This window comes from Anomaloglossus baeobatrachus, chromosome 1 (genome assembly GCF_048569485.1).
Source record: "Anomaloglossus baeobatrachus isolate aAnoBae1 chromosome 1, aAnoBae1.hap1, whole genome shotgun sequence".
Taxonomy (NCBI): domain Eukaryota; kingdom Metazoa; phylum Chordata; class Amphibia; order Anura; family Aromobatidae; genus Anomaloglossus; species Anomaloglossus baeobatrachus.
Genome location: NC_134353.1, coordinates 686524888 through 686537289, shown reverse-complemented (window position 1 = coordinate 686537289; position 12402 = coordinate 686524888). Strand labels below are relative to the sequence as shown.

The following is a 12402-nucleotide window of genomic DNA, read 5'->3' as shown; positions in this document are numbered from 1 at the left end:
GACCACGAAGAAGGACCTTGTAGCAAGGATAAGATGTAAAATGGAGTGCAGGATAAAACAAAATAAAAATTTAAATAACTTCAACAATATACAGTATTTCATTTCTATACAATATTTAGTAATATAAAAGAATAAAACAATGCTTCTGCTTCTGAAATTGCAAGCTAGCCATTGTGGTGAGGTACAGCTGGGCAGACAGTCATTATCTGTTACGTAAACCTTTCTCAGACAGCACAACCTCTGGTTTGGCATCACAACAGAATCATTGTGTGCTCATTTTAATATTATATTGGAAGATTTTAAAACCAGAGATGAGGTTAAGGAATTAACATAGTGTGGCTGGTGAGGCCTAAAAATTAAAAAATCTCTACATTAGATTATTTTATGTTATGCTGTATATAAGATGTGTTTTGTAGTACTTATATGGTCTTTATCTATATTTCAGATTCCACCGAGCTTCCAAAACGTCTTAGTCTTGATAGTTCTTCATCACTTGAATCCCTGGCATCTGCACAGTCTATATGTAATCCAATCCCTCATGGATACCTGGGTCATCCCTTCTCTCCAACATGTCCAGATAGCATGTCTTCAGATGCTATCTCTGTATACAGTCTAAGTTCAATTGCATCGTCAATGAGTTTTGTCTCTAAGCCTGACTGTTTAGCAGAGGGAGAAAATAAGGTGCGGCAGGACCACGATAGACCGAAAAATATTTATTCTCTCAGAAGCTCAACAAGAGGCCAGTCTTCCCCACAGACCCAGATGTCATTAAGTAAAGAAGAGCAAGAAGAGTATGATGGGTTTTCTATCATTAGTAATGAACCTCTTTTATCATACACAGAAACCTTAGATCCTAGCCTCAGAAAGGAGAACGTTCAGGAAACAATTCAAGTTTCTGTAAACTCTAAGGGCAGCATAAGCACACCAAACTCACCTGTTAAACTTGCTCTTATTTCAAGTCCAAATTCACCTTTCCAAAAAGTTGGAAAATTCACAAGCTCCGATACTGGAGAATCGGATCAATCCAGTACTGAAACAGACAGTACAGTGAAATCCCAAGAAGAAGGCAACCCTAAACTTAATCCTGAGGAACTTGCACAAAAAATCTTAGAGGAAACTCAAAGTCATTTAATTGCAGTTGAACGTCTTCAAAGAAGTGGCAGTTTAAATAGGGTGAATCATTCACCTGATGGTGCTTCTACCCCAAATGGCAGCTCTATGTTCAGGTCATCAGAAACAAGTGCTTTTAGTAAACCTGCTCAGAAAGGGTTGCCTTCACCTGTTACTGTGAAACCAAAGCCTCCAACCAGAAGCTCTTCTCTTCAAAAGGTGAGCTCGGGATACAACAGTCCAGCAAATTCTGATTCATCCTTAAAGGAAGGTGCAAGTCTTCACAGTGACCAGCCTTCTCCAAGTTCAGATTCACCTTTCAAACTTAAATACCCTAGTTCTCCTTACAGCTCCCACATCTCGAGATCTCCTCGTAACATATCCCCAAGCTCAGGTCACCAGTCTCCAGCAGGAAGCACCTCATCTCCAGCGCTTTCATACTCCTCTGCCGGATCTGCTCGATCTAGCCCAGCTGATGCACCTGATCTGGATAAGTTAAAACTTGCTGCAATTGATGAAAAGGTGAAGGCCATCCACAATCTAAAGATGTTCTGGACAAATAACCCTCAGCATACATCAGGTCCTATCAAAATATTACGTGGAACTCCTGGAACAATGACTTCTAAGAAGGATGTTCTCAGTTTATTAAACTTATCTCCACGGCATAACAAGAAGGAAGAGGCTGTGGACAATCTTGAACTTAAGGAATTATCTATTCAAAAAAAGCATGCCGAAGCCACACAGCAAAATCCTCAAAATGGACATAAACATACAGAAAACATTAATGTAGCAAATATAAATCAGTCAGCGGCATCCATCAACATGACTGGTTCTATACGCAATTTAAAACTCTCATCTGGAAATGGGTACAAGTTCCTTTCACCAGGAAGATTTTTTCCTTCTTCAAAGTGTTAAAATGTCTTTTATACAACTTTTAAGCCTGTATTGCCATTTATATATTGTTTATGTCCGAATGCCTTCATAACTGTAAGACTAAAATATTACATGTGAAGCAGTGGTTATCATGGATGTAACATTGCATACAACAAGCTGAATTTTTAAGAATTTACCAAAAGTCCCATCTGTTTGTACAATACGATAAGTTATAAAAATGAGATTATTAGAGTAGGGGTAATAAACTTGTGATGGGTAGAGGTTCCATACCACAGTAATGAAACATAGCTCATTATTTATTTAGATCCACATAATCATCCATTTGTACATTTATTTGTAAATTTTGACACCTTAAACATCAAGACCATTTATTCTATTATATATATTCTGTTTTATGCCTAGTTTAGGGTGGCAGCTTCATTGTAATTGTCTGTACTATAGAATGCCAAGAGTCATTTTGAATGTGGTCATAGCTGTGTGTTTTTGTTTCTCTGCCAGGTCTGAATTTCAGACTTTTTCCCCATCACAAATTGTAAACTATTAATTGAATTTACTAAAAATCCACCATGTTATTTACAGTGCCTACAAGTAGTATTCAACCCCCTGCAGATTTAGCAGGTTTGATAAGATGCAAATAAGTTAGAGCCTGCAAACTTCAAACAAGAGCAGGATTTATTAACAGATGCATAAATCTTACAAACCAACAAGTTATGTTGCTCAGTTAAATTTTAATAAATTTTCAACATAAAAGTGTGGGTCAATTATTATTCAACCCCTAGGTTTAATATTTTGTGGAATAACCCTTGTTTGCAATTACAGCTAATAATCATCTTTTATAAGACCTGATCAGCCCCGCACAGTTCTCTGGAGTTATCCTGGCCCACTCCTCCATGCAGATCTTCTCCAAGTTATCTAGGTTCTTTGGGTGTCTCATGTGGACTTTAATCTTGAGCTCCTTCCACAAGTTTTCAATTGGGTTAAGGTCAGGAGACTGACTAGGCCACTGCAACACCTTGATTTTTTCCCTCTTGAACCAGGCCTTGGTTTTCTTGGCTGTGTGCTTTGGGTCGTTGTCTTGTTGGAAGATGAAATGACGACCCATCTTAAGATCCTTGATGGAGGAGCGGAGGTTCTTGGCCAAAATCTCCAGGTAGGCCGTGCTATCCATCTTCCCATGGATGCGGACCAGATGGCCAGGCCCCTTGGCTGAGAAACAGCCCCACAGCATGATGCTGCCACCACCATGCTTGACTGTAGGGATGTTATTCTTGGGGTCGTATGCAGTGCCATCCAGTCTCCAAACGTCACGTGTGTGGTTGGCACCAAAGATCTCGATCTTGGTCTCATCAGACCAGAGAACCTTGAACCAGTCTGTCTTAGAATCCTCCAAGTGATCATGAGCAAACTGTAGACGAGCCTTGACATGACGCTTTGAAAGTAAAGGTACCTTACGGGCTCGTCTGGAACGGAGACCATTGCGGTGGAGTACGTTACTTATGGTATTGACTGAAACCAATGTCCCCACTGCCATGAGATCTTCCCGGAGCTCCTTCCTTGTTGTCCTTGGGTTAGCCTTGACTCTTCGGACAAGCCTGGCCTCGGCACGGGTGGAAACTTTGAAAGGCTGTCCAGGCCGTGGAAGGCTAACAGTAGTTCCATAAGCCTTCCACTTCCGGATGATGCTCCCAACAGTGGAGACAGGTAGGCCCAACTCCTTGGAAAGGGTTTTGGACCCCCTTGCCAGCCTTGTGACCCTCCACGATCTGGTCTCTGATGGCCTTGGAATGCTCCTTTGTCTTTCCCATGTTGACAAAGTATGAGTGCTGTTCACAAGTTTGGGGAGGGTCTTAATTAGTCAGAAAAGGCTGGAAAAAGAGATAATTAATCCAAACATGTGAAGCTCATTGTTCTTTGTGCCTGAAATACTTCTTAATACTTTAGGGGAACTAAACAGAATTCTGGTGATTTGAGGGGTTGAATAATAAATGACTCTCTGAATAAACTTTTCACAATTTAAAAAATAAATAAAAAAAGAAATAACATTCTTTTTTGCTGCAGTGCATTTCACACTTCCAGGCTGATCTACAGTCCAAATGTCACAATGCCAAGTTAATTCCGAATGTGTAAACCTGCTAAATCTGCAGGGGGTTGAATACTACTTGTAGGCACTGTATATACTCATATAATTGTCAGATAGCTGTGACTTAAGGACCATTTACACAGACCCACCCGCGGCATGATAGGACCGCTGATCAGTACACCAAAGTAAATGATGTGCACTCAAATCATACTAAATCGCTCAGTGCATATAGGCTGCCATTGTTCTCAGCAGTGCAAGTTTTGTTTGCACAGGACGATGCACAGCCGAGAACGATGATCTTTTAGGCAGCATAAAAGATCAATTCACCATATGATCAAGTGTTTTGCTTGTTCATCGGATGACCAGCAGTCTGTTTACATGGCAAGTTAATCATGGAAAGAGCATTTTTAACAACACTTCTTCACGATTATGTTCCAGTGTAAATGCCCCTTAGCACAATAGTTGAACATTCCCATGATATGACTTTCAAAGAGTTTTCCGGGTTTACGATATTAGTAACCTATATTATTATTAGATCAGTACAGGTCTGAGTCCTTGACCATGAAGAGCTACTTAATTCTCTACCAGCTGAAGTTCCATGCACTTAATAGTGTCGGGAACTAAAACTCAAGTCCATTCAAGTGAATGGGACTGAGCTACAATATTGAGCATGGCCGTTACAAAAAAGAATGGCAATGTGACTGGTAAACAATGAAAGTGATGCATCGCTTCCTGGAGTGCCACAGCCCCTTCAATGAGCTGATCAGTAAGGGTGTTGGTTGTCAGAACCCCACGTTTCTGACACTAAGGGGTACTTTACATGCTGCAACATGACAGATGAGCGGGACGTAACATCCCGCCCACCTCCTTCCTTCCGCATTGCCGGTGGACGCAGGTAAGGAGATGTTCGTCGCTCCCGCGGTGTCACACATAGCGATGTGTGATGCCGCAGGAACAATGAACAACATTGTACCAGCAGCAGCAACAACATTAAGGAAATGAGTGACGTGTCAACGATCATCGTTTTGGAACGATTTTGTGATCGCTGATCGTCGCTCATTAGTGTTACACACTGCAATGTCGCTACCGGCGCCGGATGTGCGTCACTAACGACGTGACCCGGACGATATATCGGTAGCGATGTCGCAGCGTGTAAAGCACCCCTTAGGCCCTCAATATCAAAGTCTAAAAGAAAAACCTTCTAAATATAGCCTTATTCTACAATGTAGTTAAATTTAAAGCTTTGAAAGTCATCATGTATATAACACATTGGCCATATATAATCAAAAATGTCAGTAAATAGAACTTTTACACAAGACAGCAGGTACTAGAATGAACCCCGGTACCATTTGGAGAAGAATAGGCTGGCATGTAGCATGATACAGTCCAGTAAGTATTTATATATCAAAACAGCGCAGTGAGTCCTATACTAATGGAGCAAATATGAAACCTGAGACATATGTTCACAAAAAGCTAAATTAGATGACTTCTTATGTAATCCCACAAGACTAGAAACTACAGGCTTGAACAAATTATAGCTGTGCACAAATTAGGTGAGCCTGTCACATGGGTTTGCCTCACTGCACTCCCAACAACCTTATTCTTGTCGTCTACAGCATGAGTCAAGCTTTTATATAAACTTTCTGAAAAGGCAAAATGTAAAAAAAATAATTTATGATACTGCATGTACAATGCGCTAATAACTTGTTACTTGGTATATGCAGTACAATCCAACTTACTGGACATGTGCAATAAAATCAGCTTGACTTGCGCACTGCGCATGCACCAGAGGGGACGGGTGCGCTGCTGCACTCTGCACCGCGGCCTCCCATATTGTGGAGATGGGCTTTTTTAAAATAAAGTTTATATAATAGCATGTCTGTAGCACTGCAAAAGAGAGGAGTAACAATTTGTTGGTGGTTGTCAAATCCAAGTAACAAGTTCCCTTTTCCACTTAAATGTTTCATTGGACGTTAGTTGACCCCACTGTGATAAAAGCATAGACATACAAAGAGTGAACCATATAAGTTCTTATTCATTTTTCCATAAGAGATACATTTGTAAACACAAATCAAGAACTGCACTGAATTTAGTATTTAAAATAAAAATTTGGACACAATTTAAGAATATACAGATGTACATTACTGAAAGGAATATATTAGATATGCGTTATCAGAGCAAATTGGCATAAAGTTTTTAGACTTGAGAATAGCCAAATTCAATGTACTGTGTCTGTGTGATCACTAGCCAACTACTGTGATCACTAGCCAATTACTGGCAAAGGATAGGTGGAGTCTGCTGTGACTGTTCTTGGCTTTAGAATAAAAAAAGCACAGAGCATCTAATATTGATAATAACCGTTAAAAAATATATATTTAGTTTAAATGGTATACCATGACATTAGAAGAGAAAAATAATTTTATTTGTGAGGAATCTAGCTTAAAACAAGTTTTTCTGTTAGAGATAATTAATTCATATTTTTGGTTGTTTTTTTGTTTTTTTTTAAATATACCATGTCACTGTGTATAACACCGTTTAATCCTGAATGATAAGGCCACTGAGCCTAATTGACTGACCCTGAAAGGGAATCTGTCACCAGGTTTTTGCTACCGACCCTCATAATGTAGAGACAGAGACCCGGATTCCAGTGATGTGTCACTTACTGAGCTGTTTGCTGTTATTTTAATACAATCAATATTTTATCTGCTGCAGATCTAGTAGTTATACAGAGCTCATGTGCTGGACTACCTGGCAGCAGGCTACGTAGTTCTCTAATAATAATCTACTGCTGATTAAACAGTGATTTTATCAAAACTACACTATGCATCTCAGTAAGTGACACACCACTGGATTCAGGGTCTCAGCCACTACGTTAGGCTGCTCTTAGATTAGGTTGCAAAACCCTGGTGACAGATTCCTTTTAAAGTTCCTGTTCTTTAGCGATCACTTCCCAGCAATCCTCTCATTACAGGCAGCATTACGAAGAAGTAAAACCTATATGTAGATAACATGACCCACCATTAGCCGATGGTGACAGGTCGCCTCCTTTCCCTCTGCATGGGACATATATGCCTACAACACTTTCTCACATAAGATCAGTTTCTTATGTCATTGTCACTGCAGTAAAGCAAATCACTGAGCAAACAATATGGCTGTCCTCAAACAACACGGCATTAACAAAAAATGATTAGTAAAAAGAATACGTGTCAATAGAAACAAATTAAAGGTGACACATTCTCCTAAAGAATATAATACGGAGCCAGTGGTGGAGTACTGGGTATGGCTGTACTAGTAATGCACTTTATACTAATCTAGAAGACTCACTATAACATTGAACGTGTGCCTGTATTAGTACATGGGATCTGCCACGTCAGTAATCACTCTCATTTCCTAAACCATTTATATTGGGCCAATCTCATTTTCTGTCCATTGACCACATTGCTGTAAATGTATAAAACCTGTGAAGCCGTCATTCTGCTCTGACCGTCGTAGAGCCACAACCCCGGGACAGAATACTGACATGATAACACAAGAACCCTGCTTCCCTCCAATATTTTAGCCACTGATGAGTTTACAAAGCCACTTTTGTATTTGTACTTTGTAGCTACGAGCTTAACACTGTTGTATCCACATATCCCTATGCAAACCGTTTGTGAAGAATTGGGCCTTGTTTGCAGATATTTCTATGGTTAAGTGGAATCCAAGATCATGTAAATAGAAACCTTGTTAGAAAGCTGCATGCACGTTTTGTGACCTGAGCCCTTGAAATACATCTGTGTTTGTGAATCGGTGGGTTTCATAGAGTTACCGTCTAGATGATCTTTACTTTGTGTAAAGAGAACTTTTCCGTCATAGAAAACAAAGCAGCCTGCGGGATAGCCTAACAACCTGTGCTCCTCACAGCGGCCCTTGTGTCCGTGTGTCTGATCTACTTTGGTTTTGTAAATTAAACAATGTTTTTTTTCCCAGGCAGCACTAAACTTTTTATATAATATCATATGTACCTTGTAAAAAGTATTTCATATTTTTTATTGAAATTGCAGAGGCATTTGGCCTATTTCTTTGTGATCTGTGTTTATTAAAGCATGAAACTATATATGATGTGTCATATACCTGATCCAATGCTAAAACATTGTTGAAGCCATAACTGTCTTTTTCTACGGTGCTGCGGTTTTCCTACCTGGAAGTATGAAGTCATTATCAAAATCCAAATAAAGCAATTAGAAAATGCTATCTTATCATTTCTAATTTAACCATAGACTACTCAACATGTAGGTACACAGTTTAGGAAGGATTTACATGGTCATTCGTATTAAGCGGGCTTTACACGCTACAACATATCTAACGATGTGTCGGTGGGGTCACGTCGTAAGTGACGCACATCCGGCATCGTTATTGGTGTTGTAGCGTGTAACAGTTACGTGCGATTGCGATTGAACGTAAAACCGTTCATCACATACACGTCGTTCATTTGCTAAAAATTGCAAGTCGAGTTGTTCAATGTTCCCGAGGCAGCACACATCGCAGTGTGTGACACCCCAGGAACGATGAACAGATCTTACCTGCGTCCCGCGGCTCCCGCCGGTAATGCGGAAGGAAGGAGGAGGGTGGGATGTTTACGTCCCGCTCATCTCAGCCCCTCCACTTCAATTGGCCGGCCGCATTGTGACGTCGCTATGACGCCGAACATCTGTCCCACTCCAGGAAGTGGATGTTCGTCGCCCACATCGAGGTCGTATAGAAGGGTAAGTAGTGACGGCAATTAATCGTTTGTGCGACACGGTCAACAAATTGAACGTGTCGCACATACAATGGGGGCGGGTACGATCGTATACGATATCGTATGCTTAATTGTAAGGTGTAAAGCAGGCTTTAGTAAGACAAATGGCTAGATTTGTCACATCGATTTGGAGGTCAATAATTTCTGGCTGCTGCACTGGGTTCCTGAGAGCCACTTCCTACCACCCGTCACCAGCAACGTCATTATTATAGTGTATAACGTGACGTCACGCCAGGCTGGCTAATCAGAAGAAAACCCACAGATGCTGGTGAATGGGAGGCAGTTCTCAGGGTTCCCATCCACTGGCTAGAGATTGCTGACCCAGCTGCTGGACTGGATCCTCTGGATTGATTTGCTCCAACTCAACTAACAATACATATCTGATGTACAATTATGTGAAAAATAATAGCAGTCTAACTTCATTATTGTGTTTAATTAATGTTTTTGGGAGAAAAGATCATACATGGGAAAAAAAATCATGATTAGGAGTAGGCAAGTAATGGGCAACCAATAGAGTAAACAGTCATGACATGCACATCAATGGAAAAACTGGAGAAAAGTTCTGGCACCCTTATGCCGCATATATGGTTGACTGAGCTGGACTTGTGACAATAGGATATTGCAGTACTGTACTTATAAAGTTTTAAATGAATTCCAAAAATAGAGAATCAAACAGCACTCACAGTCCTAAAAAATGTCCTTTTATTCAATCCTGTTAAAACATAATGGGAGGAGGGAGGAGATCGCGGGATGTGTGTTGGATGATGGTTGTTTCGCGTTGGCTGTTGGCCGACACGCATCCTGCTCTGTCCTGCCTCTTACTAGTATATTTTAACATGATTGAATAAAAGGACATTAAAAAAGTGGTTCCCCCATATTTATTTGCTAGATAGATATGTTGAGAAACAATTTTTCTCTCAAATACCTTATGTTGGCTATGGTGCCTGTGAGAGGCGCTATTGCGGACCGCTGTTCCCCATGCCTGACCCCCAGGCTCCGTGACCTCGGGGATCCGGTGATGTCATGTCAAGTTCCTGATCATGTGACATCACTGCGGCTGGCCCCGATCTCCATGAGTCACTGGGCTGTGGGCAGTGTTTCTCCACTCATCATAGCCCAGCGTCTCCTGGTTGCAGCGCTTTGCTGTGAGGGAGCAGGGAGCTGATGGGCTGACACGCTGGGCTGTGCTGAGCGGTGAAACACTGCCCACAGCCAATCACTCACGGAGACTGTGGTTGGCCACGATGATGTCAAGTGATCAGGAAGTTGACGTAACATCACCAAATCCCTGAGGTCACGGAGCCCGGGGGTCAGGCGATGGGGAACAGTGGTCCGCAATAGCGCCTCTCACAGGCACTATTGCCAACATAAGGTATTTGAGAGAAACATTGTTTCTCAACATAATATCGATCTAGCAAATAATAAATATGGGTGAACCACCCCTTTAAGGATGGTGAATGCTGCTTGATTCTGAAATTTTGGGAGTCATGACATGCAACTGATTATTGGCTGTAATTGACTTTTTTAATGAAAGGGGGTGTTCAAATTAATAGCAGTGTAGAATTCAGTTAGCGACAATTGAAATATGACCGGCAATGCTGCACAATCACTGAGCCGACAAAGCCAGACAGTGAACTCACGAGACTGACCCCGGCGCTGTTTAACAGCATGGAAGCAGAAAGTTCAGAAGTTGAAAAGAAAGTAATTAAACAATGGCACTCACCAATGATGATCAGACTTTATTTCTTCACACAGTAAGGGGTACTTTACACGTTGCGACATCGCTAGCATCGGCGATATGTGGTGATTGCTGCCGTAGCGAATATTATCGCTACGGCAGCTTCACACGCACATACCTGCTCGGCGACATCGCTGTGACTGCCGAACTATCCCTCCTTCAAGGGGGAGGTGCGTTCGGCGTCACAGCGACATCACCGCGACGTCACTAATTGGCCGGCCAATAAAAGCGGAGGGGCGGAGATGAGCGGGACATAACATCCCACCCACCTTCTCCCTTCCGCATTGCCGTCGGGACGCAGGTAAGGAGATGTTTGTCGCTCCTGCAGGTTTACACACAGCGATGTGTGCTGCCGCAGGAGCGACAAACAACATCGTACCTGCGGTCGACCCGACATTATGAAAATGACCGACACTACACAGATCATCGATTTTCGACGCTTTTGCGATCGTTTATCGGCGCATCTAGGACTTACACGTTGCGAGGTCGTTACCGGCGCCGGATGTGCGTCACTAACGACGTGACCCCGACGATATTTTGGAAGCGATGTCGCAACATGTAAAGCCCCTCTAAGACCAAGTTGGTGGGTAGGTGCGGGACATGTAAGGATGAAAACTGTTTAGCGCAAAGCTGTGCTTCCAGTCCTGCCCTGAATGACGCAGAACAGTTTCCTATTGAAGCCGACCATGCCCGTACATTATCCAACAACCTGACACACAGGTACCAAAAATATTAAAAACAACTCTACAATCAGATTTTTTTGCCCCAGAAAGATTGTTTTTATCGTTCAGACCTAAACCTCCCTGTGCCTCGAACAATATAATCCACGTAGCCTCTTTTTTTCTGAAGTAATTTATAGAAACCACCTCCCTGAGGAGGGACAGATACCCTTTATAGGCCTGCAAATGAAAGGACCCTGGGGTTTGCTGTATGGTGTTCCTGAATGTGGCTAATTAAGTATGGTGAACCCTCTACAGAAATTATGGATTTAAACCGTTCCGTAAAACGTAAATATAATAGTCTAATGGTCTTCACGATGTAAACAAGATTGCAAAGACAAAGAACAATATAAACAACAAATTTAGCTTTACAGGAAATAAATTGCTTAACTTGATGCACCTTGGACCTTATTTTAGTGGGTTTTCTAATGTATGAAACAGGCAAAAAGGGCAATTTCCGCACCTGAAATTACCCATTGGGCCGGCTTTTTCTAACTAATTCTGCTGCGCCTTCAGATGATTTTAAAGTAATAAATCTTTGAAATTATTGCACTTTCTGTAGGTGACTAGGAGTTTTCGCACAGCGACCTCTGCCAAATCTTTATTGCTCTCAAGCAAATACCAGAAATGCTGAGCTCCTTTAAATGTTGGCGCTCTGCTGGCATTCACAGGAATTGAGTTATGATTGCACATGGATCATCCTTCTGACCCTGCTGTTGTGAACATCGTCTGTGTGGGTGCTGTTCTGAAGTTCCCTCTGGTGGCCAGGAATGGTAGTGGAGTTAAATCTGAGCCTGTGACTCAGACAGGTGTTGGTGTTAATTGGGAATTGGGGATGTCCTATTGCAAACAAGTCTGGTCTATATAGGAGAGCACGTATTTCTGATTATTACTCATTAACAAGACTTGAGGATAACGCCCTCTTGGTTAACAAGAGCAGATTTACTTAAATACAGAGAGGAGTGGGTGATATCTCAGGAATGGAGAGGCGCAGGAGCAAAAATTAAACCGCCTGATTCAGAGGGACAGCAGCATTTACACCAGGTAAATTACATGTTTATGGCAAGTGATGGGTTCTCTT

General features: G+C 41.7%; 1 protein-coding gene across 2 annotated transcripts in view; it reads left to right on the top strand.

The window, feature by feature from the left end:
- Positions 1–8310, top strand: part of TTC28 (tetratricopeptide repeat domain 28) — a 672774-nt gene extending 664464 nt beyond the window's left edge. For both annotated transcript variants that reach the window (XM_075320126.1, XM_075320118.1), the window contains one exon: positions 446–8310. In XM_075320126.1, coding sequence (XP_075176241.1) covers positions 446–2025 — 1580 coding nt within the window. In that variant the 3' untranslated portion in view covers positions 2026–8310. The remainder of the gene's footprint in view (positions 1–445) is intronic.
- Positions 8311–12402: the final 4092 nt, after the last annotated feature.